This window comes from Magallana gigas, chromosome 8 (genome assembly GCF_963853765.1).
Source record: "Magallana gigas chromosome 8, xbMagGiga1.1, whole genome shotgun sequence".
NCBI lineage: Eukaryota > Metazoa > Mollusca > Bivalvia > Ostreida > Ostreidae > Magallana > Magallana gigas.
In genome coordinates this window covers 16,749,272-16,762,406 of record NC_088860.1, presented here as the reverse complement: position 1 = coordinate 16,762,406, position 13,135 = coordinate 16,749,272, and the positions used below count along the sequence as shown (strand labels likewise).

At 30.6% G+C, this 13,135-nt stretch overlaps 1 protein-coding gene across 3 annotated transcripts; it reads right to left on the bottom strand.

The window, feature by feature from the left end:
• Positions 1–7,231: 7,231 nt before the first annotated feature.
• LOC105345174 (uncharacterized) lies at positions 7,232–11,370 on the bottom strand. 3 transcript variants are annotated; one of them, XM_011453236.4, is made up of 6 exons: positions 9,476–11,367; positions 8,960–9,168; positions 8,765–8,851; positions 8,281–8,656; positions 7,935–7,958; positions 7,232–7,550 (listed from the first exon to the last, which is right to left on the bottom strand). In XM_011453236.4, exons 1-5 carry the CDS (start codon positions 9,480–9,482, stop codon positions 7,936–7,938), a joined length of 702 nt encoding a protein of 233 aa, XP_011451538.3. In that variant the 5' UTR covers positions 9,483–11,367; the 3' UTR covers positions 7,232–7,550; position 7,935. The 3 variants fall into 3 exon arrangements, 2 of the variants coding, with proteins under 2 accessions (XP_011451538.3, XP_065926385.1); XR_004602130.2 differs by having other exon boundaries at positions 7,935–8,656; positions 9,476–11,370; XM_066070313.1 differs by having other exon boundaries at positions 7,232–8,656; positions 9,476–11,370.
• Between the last annotated feature and the right edge of the window lie 1,765 nt (positions 11,371–13,135).

Sequence of the window (13,135 nt, the reverse complement as noted above, 5' to 3'; positions counted from 1 at the left end):
GGTCCTAACTTCACCAAACTTGTATGGATGATGCCTCTTATGATACTGATGCACCTGACAAGCTTGAATGCTGAATATGAGCAATAGGTTTCGGATGCTAGAAGAGGTTAAGGTTTTTAGAGCTGGTTAAAGTTTTTGTTGCAGGTGCCCTCTGATGATTATATCTTAGTTACTCCTGGTCCTAACTTCACCAAACTTGTATGGATGGTGCGTCTTATGATACTGATGCACCTGACAAGCTTGAATGCTGAATCTGAGCAATAGGATTCGGATGCTGGAGGAGGTTAAGGTTTTAAGAGCTGGTTAAATAAAGTTTTTGAAACAGGTGCCCTCTGATGATGATATCTTAGTTATTACTTGTCCTTACTTCACCAGACTTCCATGGATGGTGTGTCATATGATACTGATGCACCTGACAGGCTTGAATGCTGAGTGTGAGCCATAGGTTTCGGATGCTGGATAAAGTTAAGTTTTTTGGAACAGGTCACATGTTTAATAGATGATAGTACTATTTCAAACTTGCATAGTTGATTTAACTGTAATATGAATGAATCGCAGAGGTAGCTTCAGATGCAGAGCTTGATCTCCATTATCAAGGATGCTTAAAAATAAATCTTAGTTATTACAGGTCCTAACTTCACCAAACTTGAATGGATGGTGTGTCTTATAATACAGATGCACCTGACAGGCATGGATCCTGAATCTGAGCCATAGGTTGCGGATGCTGAAGGAAGTAAAGGTTTTAATTGCTAGTGCCCTCTGATGATGATATCTTAGTTATTACTGGTCCAAACTTCACCAAACTTGCATTGATGATGCGTCTTATGATACCAATGCACCTGATGGGCTTGAATGCTGAATCTGAGCCATAGGTTTCGGATGCTGGATGAGGTTTAGTTTTTTGGAACAGGTCACATGTTTTCTAGATGAAAGCTTGCATAGTTGATTTAACTTTATTATAAATTAAACGCAGAGGTTGCTTCAGATGCAGAGCCTGATCTCCATTATCAAGGATGCTAAAGAAATCTTCTACCTCACTCAAACCAGCTCGATAGATAGATGTGTTTGTTGATAAATGATATAACATGATTCATATGATATCATATGTTATATTATAAAAAGTTATACAATACGATATGATATTGTATCAATTTTTTTGATATTTTATGATATGATATTGTATCATGATATTGTTATGTATAGTATTGTATATTATGATACAAAATTGTATAATATTATATTGTATTTTTAATTTATTATTTTATCACATGATACAATTACATAAGATATTGCAAAATATTATATTGTATCCTATGATACAATATTGTATATTCTATAATATTGTATCATACAATATTGTATAATATGATATTGGTTTCAGTAATATAGAATTATATCACATGAAATTGTATTATATGATATTGTAATATAATATAATATTGTATCATACAATATTGTATGATATGATATTGGTTTATATGATATATTATCATATCACATGAAATTGTATTATATGATATTGTAATATATATTATTGTGTCATATGATAAAATATGTATAATATAATAATGTATTTTATAATATTTTACTTTATCACATAATATTGTATCATTTGATAAGATACAATGTTGGAATTAAATTATATTGTATTATATGATATTATAATCTCATATAATGTATCAAATATGTTTCAGTGTCATTCAATACAATATCATACTATATTATACAATATAATATCATGTGTCAATGTTATGATGTATTATGTTATATGATATTGTAATATAATACTATATTGTATTATATTTTATGATATTGTTTTATGTGATCAAATACAATAAGGTATAACACAATACAATGTCATATCATACGTTACAATATCATATCTCATTATTGTTTATTACGGTATTTTATTGTATTATATGATATATATTATAAATATGACATGATGCAATATTTAATTTTATATCATTGAATTGATTAACATATGAACATATGATTATCATAAAAAAAATTATCAGATGATATACGATATTTTGTCAAAACAGAATCCATGAATATCCAAGATCATAAAGTATGATTTTCATATAAAATGATAAAGGTGGTCTTATGAAGGTGATGTCTCATAAGGGTGATGCTCCGTCTCGGTGAGCTTAGTAATCTATGATTACCTATGTTTTATTATTGGTAAAACTACGATTTTGGTGTTTAGCATGAACACCGTTTCGGAACGGTTGGGTGGTCATGATCAATTTGAGACAATTCCTGGAAAAGAACAGAAAACCTATAGAGATTTTCAAAAAATGAAAGCTAGATTTTGCGAATGTTGTCTTTCCTGAATAATAGAATAATCACATTAATCTATAGGGTCAGATGGAAAGTCTGCAATCGTAACTTCGCGAGGGTTTCTGACAAGCGGAAAGCTTAACCTAAGGCTCAAAATGCTGCGAATCGGGTAATTTGCTCCCACCAGGAATGGATTATGGTTTAAAGAATAAAGGGTACTTTAGTACACTTTTAAATTGAAATCATTTTGGTTGAATGTACACGTGATTTTCATATTGAAAATGCCTGCTTTATAGAGAAAAATACACGTGTTCTTACTTATCTATTGTCATTGATATCTTTGATGCAATTTCATTAAAACTGTCTATTTGTTGAAAAATTACTACCAAACATTGTTTTTATAACCAGTGCCAGTTAAATAACTAAATAAGGTATTTTGAGCTAAACAAAAAATATGCTGATTCATTTAAATAAAATTTTAAAATACCATTTTGACAGAAATTGAAAGTCAATTATTATTTTGAATACACCCCTGGTATTTAGCCGATTTTAATCTCTTGATTTCCTTACACATTTTGAATACCAAAAAACTTTCTCTTAAAACAATTACATTTTTAGAAAAAAATTGGTTATGTAATAATACATAAGAATGATTTTAAAATTTACACTACCAAACATCAAATTTGTTCTAAAACATCCCTTCAATCATTTATAGAAGAGGAGACGCACTTTTAAAAACGATTTCGCATACAATATAGTGCTTTGCAAACATCAAACATTTTTCAATTTTATACAAAACTTAGTTTAAAAAAACGCAAATTAAACAATAACGTAACTGGTTAAAGGTGTCTTAGTTATCTAGTTATCGACATCATTAAAATCCTCAGGCTTTGTGAAGGATATTTAACAAAATAGTGTGCAATATAAAGTTAGATATTAAACCTTAACTATGTTAACACAAGGAATTCAGGTTAAAATTGTGTTCTACAGGTTTTGTATTAAACGTTTTCGGACTGAAAATTAGACAAATATTTCAATAAGTAACGCTTTCAAACATTTATGCACATACATTGAAAAGAGATTAGAAAAAGTGTGTTCTTTAAGTGGCCTAGTGGTAACGCGCAGGTGCTTTTGATTTTACGATTGCTGGATCGATTCCCCCCAATAGTAAATATTTTTTGTTTTGTTTTTTAACTTTAATCATAATTAGAATAGAAGGTTTAGTTACATGTATCTGATCTGTTTTATATAATTTTCTTGTATAATTCTGAGTGTGAGCAAATTCAAGATAATGTCTGAATATATGATCGACAAAGTTAATAAACGTTTTCGGATTCTATTATAAAGAGGTATAGCGCACTTAATATACGATTTGGCCTCAAATATAGCCTTTTGCAAACATCAACAATTTTCAATATTATACAATGTTTCGTTTAAATATATTCAAAGAAACGCAAATTACACAATCACCATGCTCTAGTAGTCTTAATTAACTTACACGACATCATTGAAATATTCAGGTTTTGTTAGGGATATATAAGAAAATTAAAAAAATGGATATTTGACTATTTGAACCACTCTAAACCAAAGACATCCGATTAAAATTATGTTCTACAGGTATTGAAGTACCGTACGTGTTTACATTGAATTAGTTTTGGTTTAACGTGGTCTTCGTACTGAAAATTAGAAAAATATTTCAGTTAGTGTCTTTTCTAATACAATCATGTTTATAGCCATATATATTGAAAATGCATCTGTTGAAAATGTTAGATGCGTGGCCTAGTGGTAACGCGGAGATCTTTTTGATTTTGTGGTCGCTGGATCGATTCCTTTTAAATTGAAACATAAACAGAATAGAGAAATTAAGTTACACGTATCTAATCTTCTGGTTTTTAAAAAAAAATTATCTTGTTTAATTCAGTCTGAGTATGAGCACGCCCAATATATACAGATCTCTTCATTAACACTGTACATGTACTGTACTCTAGTTACACTTAGATCCATTGCAGTTTGCTGGAACTTATCACTGTTCAGAATATCAACTACTGTTAAACACAGAGTTTCCCAAATTAATGACAAATCAGTTGTTACAGACACCATTATAAAATCAGTACATTGTATCCAGGGGCTCGTAACATAAAGGTTTTAAGTCTAAGACAGTGCTTAATGTACATTCTAAGACTTAAGTCCGTAACTAGAAGAGTGCTTAGCTAAGACAATTTACCCAAAACTTAGGCGGCCGGTAGAGGTGACCTAAGTATGTCTTAAGTATTGTTTTCACACATCTAGAAGTTTTATTGTTAATTATTTCAATTCAGCATATGATTACAGAGTATTAATCACATTATGATATTTACACAGAATGAATATTTTAATATTCACCAATATAAAATTTTTGATTTGATTGATATAAATGTCAATAGTGGTCGTAATGATCTGTAACATTTTCCATAAACTGGTAATATGCCAGTGGACTGCTATATAGGTTGTAATCACGTTATGGTCGGTTTACAAGAAGTAACTGCATATATAAACTCGCGAAACTTGAAACTAAAAAAACGACGTTCGAAGACAGAAAAATCCTTAGCGATTTTAAAGACGACGATTGCCTCATTTCAATGTATCGACTTAATGAAGAAATTATACCCAGAATATGTGAATTGCCTTATTGGTGAGGTAAGAGGTAGAACAAAAGATATAAAAAAATCCACTATATAATTACTAGTATATCAAGTTCTAACGGCATCGCAATATTACGCCACAGGCAGTCTTCGAGAACGGCTAAAATAGTGTATATTCGTCAAAGCAAAGAAGCAACAACAATAGACTGAATATATTGTCCGAGATCCATCGCTTTGAGCTTTTTAAAAATTTTAGGCACATATATGTATATACGTGTACTCATGCCACCTTGAATATTGTGTCTGTACATTTACATCTACCCCATCAAATATCAAAGATGTCATGCACGTGTATCTACAGGCACGTAGCCACTTTTTCTCACAGCAGCACAATTTTTAAAATTTACATATAAAAAATGGAATTATCATTGAGTTGGCCCCCCCACTTTTTTGGGAGTATGTAAAAAATTGATATGAAAATTAGGAAATGAGTAGTGAAATTGAAGTTATATAGTAAGCCAGCCCCCCCCCCCCCCCCCCCCCCCCCCCCACGGATTAGGATTTTGAAGATTTTGGGAAAGGAGACATTTTCCTTTTTTTTTTTTTTTTTTTGCTTGTCAAGATTTTTTGGATGAGTCTGGCCCCCCCACTTTCAAAAACGATGCTACGTGCCTGATCTATAAAAACAATACATTCAAATTCGACAAAAGAAATGAAAAATACGTTTTTACTTTTTAACATAAACATGACTTAGCTAAGACATTGCTAAGTTTGCTTTATGTTACGGTATAAGACATACTTAAGTATGATTTATGTAGGTCCTAAGATTCCGCCTAAGTCCTACTTATGACCCTACTTAAGTCAAATTAAGTTAGCATGCTTTATATTACTAGCCCTAGGTTTCGAAAATCATATTGCGACAGCTAGGTACCTGAAGCTATTTTTAGTAACAGGCGAAATAATGGGAAAAGGCGCTATACCTCTTTCGAAAATGTATAGATCTTTTTCTAGTAGAAGGTACTTTCCGTTCAAACACGGGATCGGAAAAGGCGCTATACCTCTTATCATTCATTAATCGCCCTACGATGACAAATTCCATAAATCTCATATTGAAATATACACTGGTAGCGAAATTTTCAGTATAAGGACTATAAATTGACACAAAAGTTTTTTCATTATTTGCATAGTTTCGGAATCATTATTCCAAAAACGAAAGCAAATTCTTTGAAATTTAATTAAAATTTTGACACAGTAGTAGTGCATTTCACTAATCAAATTTACAATTTTAAAAAGTCTATGAAAAGTCATGTATAGTACATGTAATTATATCTGTTGGAAATTGTAAATTGGTGAAAGACAGTAGAATATATGTACCAAAACAAGATTATCAAGATTTTTCGAAAAAGAAATTTGATCATTTATTTTTTGTAGGAATCAAAATCATTCAATTGCAGTTTTACGAACATGTATACCGGAACTACACACGACTTTAAGCCTTGTAAGCTTCCTTGTTGGAGGTCAGCACGTGCGATGCAGCGCCGTGCTCTCGTGTATCTTGGTAGCATTCAGTTTCAGACTGGTTTCAATGCTGCAACCATACTGCGTTTAGCTTTGAATTTCTGAATCAATATTCAATAAACAATCACAAATATGTAATAAGATTGTATTTTGAAATACTTTACCAGTTAATGTTTTACTTAGATTAAATACGTCTTTTTGACGGTTGTTTTTATTTCTTTGAATCCTTTCCATGTTATTGTCAAAGTTGAATATTTTTTCATTTATTTCGGATTTACAGTGCAAGTTATACCCAATTCTGTAAATTGGTGTTTCTTCCAATTTAGATGTGTGCTGTCGCACAATGTTTCATTTCAGTCATAATTATTACAAATCCAAATAACCGTTGTTTTTATCAAAGTTCGGCTTTTATCCGGATTTCGCGATCGAGAATAGGATATGAGGGCCTCGATCAGCGCTAGCCTTTGCTATCAAATAATGACCAAATAGAGGCTTTCATCATTTACGTAGATAATTTTCATATATTCAAGCTTTACGTGTATAAATGGTATGTATGTTTTTATTACAGACATTCAGGAATTAATAAATTACAATACATCGGGTTCATTGCATGGGTTACTTTCTCCACCTGAATGTGAGCGTGTAATGATTGCATTCACTCGGAATTACTTTCTTATAGATTGTTAGTTCAACTTCTAAGTATTTATATCACATATACGATCAAAAGAGACTGGTCATTGAAGAATGTCAGAAAATAAATGAAATTTATCGTATGATTTGTGCGTGATAAATGAAATAAATTTCAAAGATCATGATTTCGAGTTTTAATATAAAAGTAAAACATAGTAGTAACAAAATACAATAATTTACAATAAGCTGCAAAAATGCATGACTGTGTAAAACAATAGATAATAAACATATATAAATGTAAATTTATATGCGATCATAAATGTAAAGTAAAATGGTAAACTTTTGTAAATTTATACACAGCAATAAAATAAATATAAAAGTCAATAAAAATAGATTTGGTTTGATTCAACACAATAATATGGACACGTCTATTTCCGGTGACTAGTCACATCGGCTATATACTATGACGTAATAAGCTAACATGCAGGAAGTATGCCACTGAAAGAATAATACACATGGAGACTTATACAGATGTATTATTATAAATTGTTGATTTAATTTTAACCAACAAGGACATAGCTATTACCAAAATAAATTTTGTTACATATATGTATTTGTTTATTCTTTGACTAGATAACTACATGTATATCATCATGTAAACATTTATGTAAACATATCATTAGATGTATACAACATTAAATAAAATTAGAAATTATGAATAAATTAAAAAAAATATGAGAGTAAAAAATATATCAAAATAAAGCATGTTAGTCTATAAGAACACATTAATAGCATAAATTAATCAGTGTTGTATACTTGGTATTATCTGTGCAAATATACATGTAAGTTGTGCAAATTTGCAGATAAATAAATGAAATTCACCTTATAAAAATTGGCACAAGTAATCTGTAAATATGAAGAAAAAAATGAACACTTCATGTACATACAGTTAAAACTTAATCAAATACCCCAGTATGTCCATATAACGAGAATACTGTTGATCTATTTTTTGCTGCCTTAAAATTTTTTTAAAGTGGGTATATTACTTATATATTCTAAAAATACTTCTTTCAGTTTTATGAGAACGATTTAGATTTTTTCGCCACTTTTTTCTGTTTCTTCCCATTCTTTTTCCGTCTTTGACATCTCCTCCTTTGGTTTTTTCCCTTAGATTTTCTACTCTTACATCTTTTGCGTTTCCTACATCTTTTACTTAAAACCAACTTACCATTCTTCAAATCCTCGACACATAGGTTCCAGAATTTCAGCGTGTTCGCTATTACTTCCTTCACGTGCTTGAGTGATTCCAAAGAGCACGCGATCCGCTCGCTATCGGTAGAGACGTTTTGAAACAAATTTCTCTTTTCACAGACTCTCGTTTTATTGAAACCCATCATTCTACGAGAGGGTTTGTTCTTATTTTTTCTGCAGTGGATTTTACGGTTGACTTTAACCATATTGCACATGACGTTCGTCAGTTCTCTTTGTACATGTACGCTCTTGTTCCACAATGATGGGGCAAACGTTTTAAACGTTTCATCGGCACCCTCAAGAACATCTTTGGCATAAGATAAATTGGCATACGTTTGATGTACAAATCTATCCTGAAATAATTAGTAAGAATGGCATTTTACACACATATTGTAACGAATAAGTACATCAATAATGGAAAAGTTTATAATTTTAATAATGATAGAGAGGAAAAAAATTACCTTTTTTCTCTTCACCTTTGCAGACACAGGGTTTTGGACACAGGTAGGTGTAATATGGTCATAATGTATTAGGTTTATTTCATTTTCCTGCAAAAAAAAAATCCATATAGGTTTAACAGGATGTAGAAAGTATTTATTACTATGACTTTTGCAAACAACAATTTTGACACTTATCAAGAAACTTAAAGTTCTCACCACTTTATGTCTAAATGATGTGAACGTGTAGTTTAGAGCCTTCAGTGACAACAGCACGTGTTCTTTAGTAACCTGGTGGTCGCAATTATTCAAGTGTTCTGTATATCTGGAGTTTGGTCCATCACATGGACGGCATCTATTGGCGTTGATACCGGCCACAATAAAGACGAAAACCAAAAGGCCAAACGCACAACTTCTGCCGAAATGTCCTACAAACGGTACAAAACCATCGTAAGAAAATGTAATAATGGTGAATATTTAACTCTATATACATCAAGGTATGCCAAGCAAATTTCGTGTTTAGCCATTCAAGATTACCAGAAATAAAAAATAAAAGTGAAAAATTATATGAATAAATAAATAAATAAATGATAGATAAATACTAATGAATAAATAAATCCATAAAAATATATTGCTTGTATGATAAAAAAAATAACAGATCAATTCTATACATGTACTGGTATAGTAATTGTTTGTCAAAACGATTGACGATAAGAGTCTTTTTCATGTACTAACCTTCCATGACTTTGATGGTGTGAGGAATGATAACTATAGGTACTATACGCTCTGCTTATATAGGATATCATTACAGGAAATTTTGCTAGGAAATGAAATGAAAGTTACTATTTGACACAATTTTCCTTGTTTAAAAAGATAGAGACCGGAATTTGAAAGTTCACCCACATGTAATCTATATAGTAAACATGTGTTGGTGTATTTCTCAGAAATGGTGTATACAAAGTAGTCTTATTCTTATAATGAGCAACCAATAAACGCCTCCGAAGAGGGGGATAAAGGGACAGATAGAAAAAAGTATATGGAATAAACATTCAGTTCCGGTCCTACTGTGTATTTATTTAAAGGTATTAATTATTTTCAAAAAATGATTCTAGATCTGAACTAGGTGACCTTTATTTTTAAACTCTCGCTATTTAAATTTTGGAATTTATACCTGGATATATATATAGCGGAGGTAAAGGCTTCCGCTTTATTCATAGATCTGTTCCCGCTGTCAATAGTAATTTTCAAATTGCTCAACTCATTCCTCAACTGAAATAGTGCATATATTTAAAGTCAAATCTCTGATGTATTAACTTGATAAAAGTTGGTAAAAGCGTGGCCCAAGACTAATTACTAGTATTATATCACATTCAAATGGCAGCATGCGCTTGTTTTAAAATCAAAATTATATCTCTGTTACTTTGAAATAAATAATTTGAAAAGAGACAGAGTTCAAAAAATGAGTGTTCCATCTTTTTTAAGACTTCATTCAGTTTACAAAAGCAAACTTTATCAAACTTCCGTATCAAAATCTCAAAAATTCGGATAGAATTATGATATGATACATTTCGTATGTACAATTAAATATCAACTACTTTGCGAAACATAACTTAGATGTTTTTGATGAAAAAGTACCTATAATTTTGTATTTGAATCTATATATATTATATAAACTTTTACACATTTTGTATGTATAGTTTATTAGTTTATATCCCATTACCCAATAGGTTTCTGTTGAAAATGTTGGGGAGTAATGTGAATTTCATTGTAAGGTTTTATTTATCTGTGACCCCTTAATTTGAATGTATATATCATCTATAGTTACAATTAAGAAGTAGTTCCAATAAAAAAAAAATCAATTTGTACACATCAAAGAGGGTCTGCTTGCACCCTAGGTCCGAAGTAATTAAGGTTTAAAAATATTTTCAATAAAATTACTGCATGAAAGTGTAAATTATGTGGAAAGCATAAAATATCAAAATACCGGATATGTCACTTTTTGAAATAAATCGTACTAGTTACTATGGTAACCCGGCATCCTCTAGTGTGTATTAATAAATTGGAATTGCCCGGGATTTTATCATTAATTCTAATAATGTTAATGACGTATATAGATGTACAGTGTCTGTAGCTTTTTTTGTAGACACGATGTCCGTGTTTATATTCTATTTGCATGTTTCAAAGAATTTGTTTCCAACAAGTATATCATGTAAATAATGGACATGAATACTTTCAAATTTGGAACTTTATTTTTTATACAAGGGACCTGAAATTTTTTTTGATTCTCAAAATCTACGTTCTTGGAAGTTTAAGATGGGCAGTCAGTAAATCGCCAATCAGATCCAACCTCAGAAATTCATATCGTCAAATGCAAAAACGAGGGATTGTAATTTAAGAGGAATCAGTCGTTTAATCTTATAGTAAAACCTTTTAATTTAATTTTTTTTTTACTTTTCCAGTCCATTCATTTAAAAGATATCTTCGGTAAATACAGTCTAGACAGGTTTTGCAGGTGGCGGGATTTAAAAAATCATAGGGAGGCAATGTTCTATTGGGGCACGTGTGTTAAACTTATATATGCGAATCGAAATCATATCTTGGTAACATCTTTTTAAAGACTTTAATCATTTTGTAAAAGCAAACTTAAACAAACCACTGTATCAAAATATAAAAATATGTTAGATTATGATATGATGCAAATCGTACTCATTGCGTGTATAAATTTTACAGGAAAGACATTAAAAATGAATATGTAATTTAACCATTTTGCGAAACATAACTTAGATGTTGATAAAGGAGGTCCATCTTATTTTGTTTTTAAATGAATATAAATATAAATATGTGCACTTGACATTTGGTATAAAATATATGTCACTAGTTTAAGCTCCATCTGTTGGAAAATGTGAATTCTTAGGTATGGTTTGGTTTATCTTTGACCCTTTAATTTGAATATATGTATATCACCCGTAGGTTCCAAATAAAAAAAAACCCACCACATACACATGTTTAAGGTACTGCTAGCGCCCTAGTTCTTAACTAAATAAGGTTGTAAAATATATTTTGCGAGAATATATTATGTAAAACTACGTACTGCATGAAAGTTTTATTAAGTAGAAAGCGTAAAATATCAAAATACCGGAGATGACACTTTTTCAAAATAAGCCGCACCAAGTTACTATGGTAACCCGGCATCCTCTGTTATGTATAAATAAATTGGAATTGCCCGGGATTTTATTTCTATATAATTCTAATTTTGCCAATGACGTATTTACATGTACTAGTATGTAATTGTTTTTGTAGACGCAATGTACTTATAAATATTCCATTTGCATGTTTCAAATTTGTTTCTACCAAGTCTATCATGTAGTTGACATGTACACTCCCAAAGTTGGTATTTTATTTTTAATACCTGACCTGAAAGTTTTGATGCTTAAGGTGAATGTGTTTGGACGTTTAAGAAGAGAGGTCAATGAATTGCCAATCAGATCCCCCCCTTAGAATTTCATATCGGCAAATGCAAAGAAGAGGGAGAGTATGTGAAATGGAATAGGTATTCAAAAGAAATAAATCATTTATTTTAAGTAGAAAAACTTCCTTATCCAGCCCAATCCTTTAAAAGATACCTTCGGTAAATACAGGTTAATAAACAAGTCTTACAAGTGCCATACTCTAAAAATTTATTGGAAGGCAAATATTCTATTGGGCAAAAGTGCTGACTTCGATGATTTCGCTGAACTGTTAAATATCAAGAGTTCTGGTCTATCAGATTACTCTCCTTTATACGGTATTATATATCTTTGTATATTGACATGCTTACGGATAAAACAGCGAAACACGGAAGAATAAGCTATAGAATTTAAATATCTCGATCAAATTGTGCAAGGTTGATTTTTAATGTCATATTTTTTTCTTCTTTTATGAGGAAGGAATTGAAAAAGTTTTGAACGCATACTTATCATTGATTACATTAAACTTTAAATTGCTTATATTAAGTTTCTGTTCATTGGTCTAAGTTTTGTTTACGCGTTTGTGGTAATGGTTGTTCGCCCAGTAAAGAAAGAGTTGAATTTGGAAGGACTGTCCTGTGACAGAGGCAGTTATACGTGCAATGAGAAAACAAAAATCTGATAGTATGCTTTGTATTTTCATACTTGCAAGTGATATTTATTTATTTTCTTGTAAAACTTACCTTATTCATAATTATGTGATAAATGTAAGTCTTATAATTTACATTGTGCCAATATCAACAGTCAATACCTCAATATCATACAGATAAAAAAATTCTAAAGTAATTAAATAGTAAAATTATGTAATGAATTAAAATGAAAAGGAAAACAAAGTGTAAATGCATTGTAGTCCTATACTTCATTTTCTAAATAAATTTGATTTTTTAAA

Excerpts from the sequence above, each read along its gene's own strand:
- LOC105345174 (XM_066070313.1), bottom strand. Across the intron at positions 8,852-8,959 it reads CATCATTTAGACATAAAGTG|GAAAATGAAATAAACCTAAT; the intron begins GTGAGAACTTTA and ends TTTTTTTTGCAG. Across the intron at positions 8,657-8,764 it reads CAAAGGTGAAGAGAAAAAAG|GATAGATTTGTACATCAAAC; the intron begins GTAATTTTTTTC and ends TAATTATTTCAG.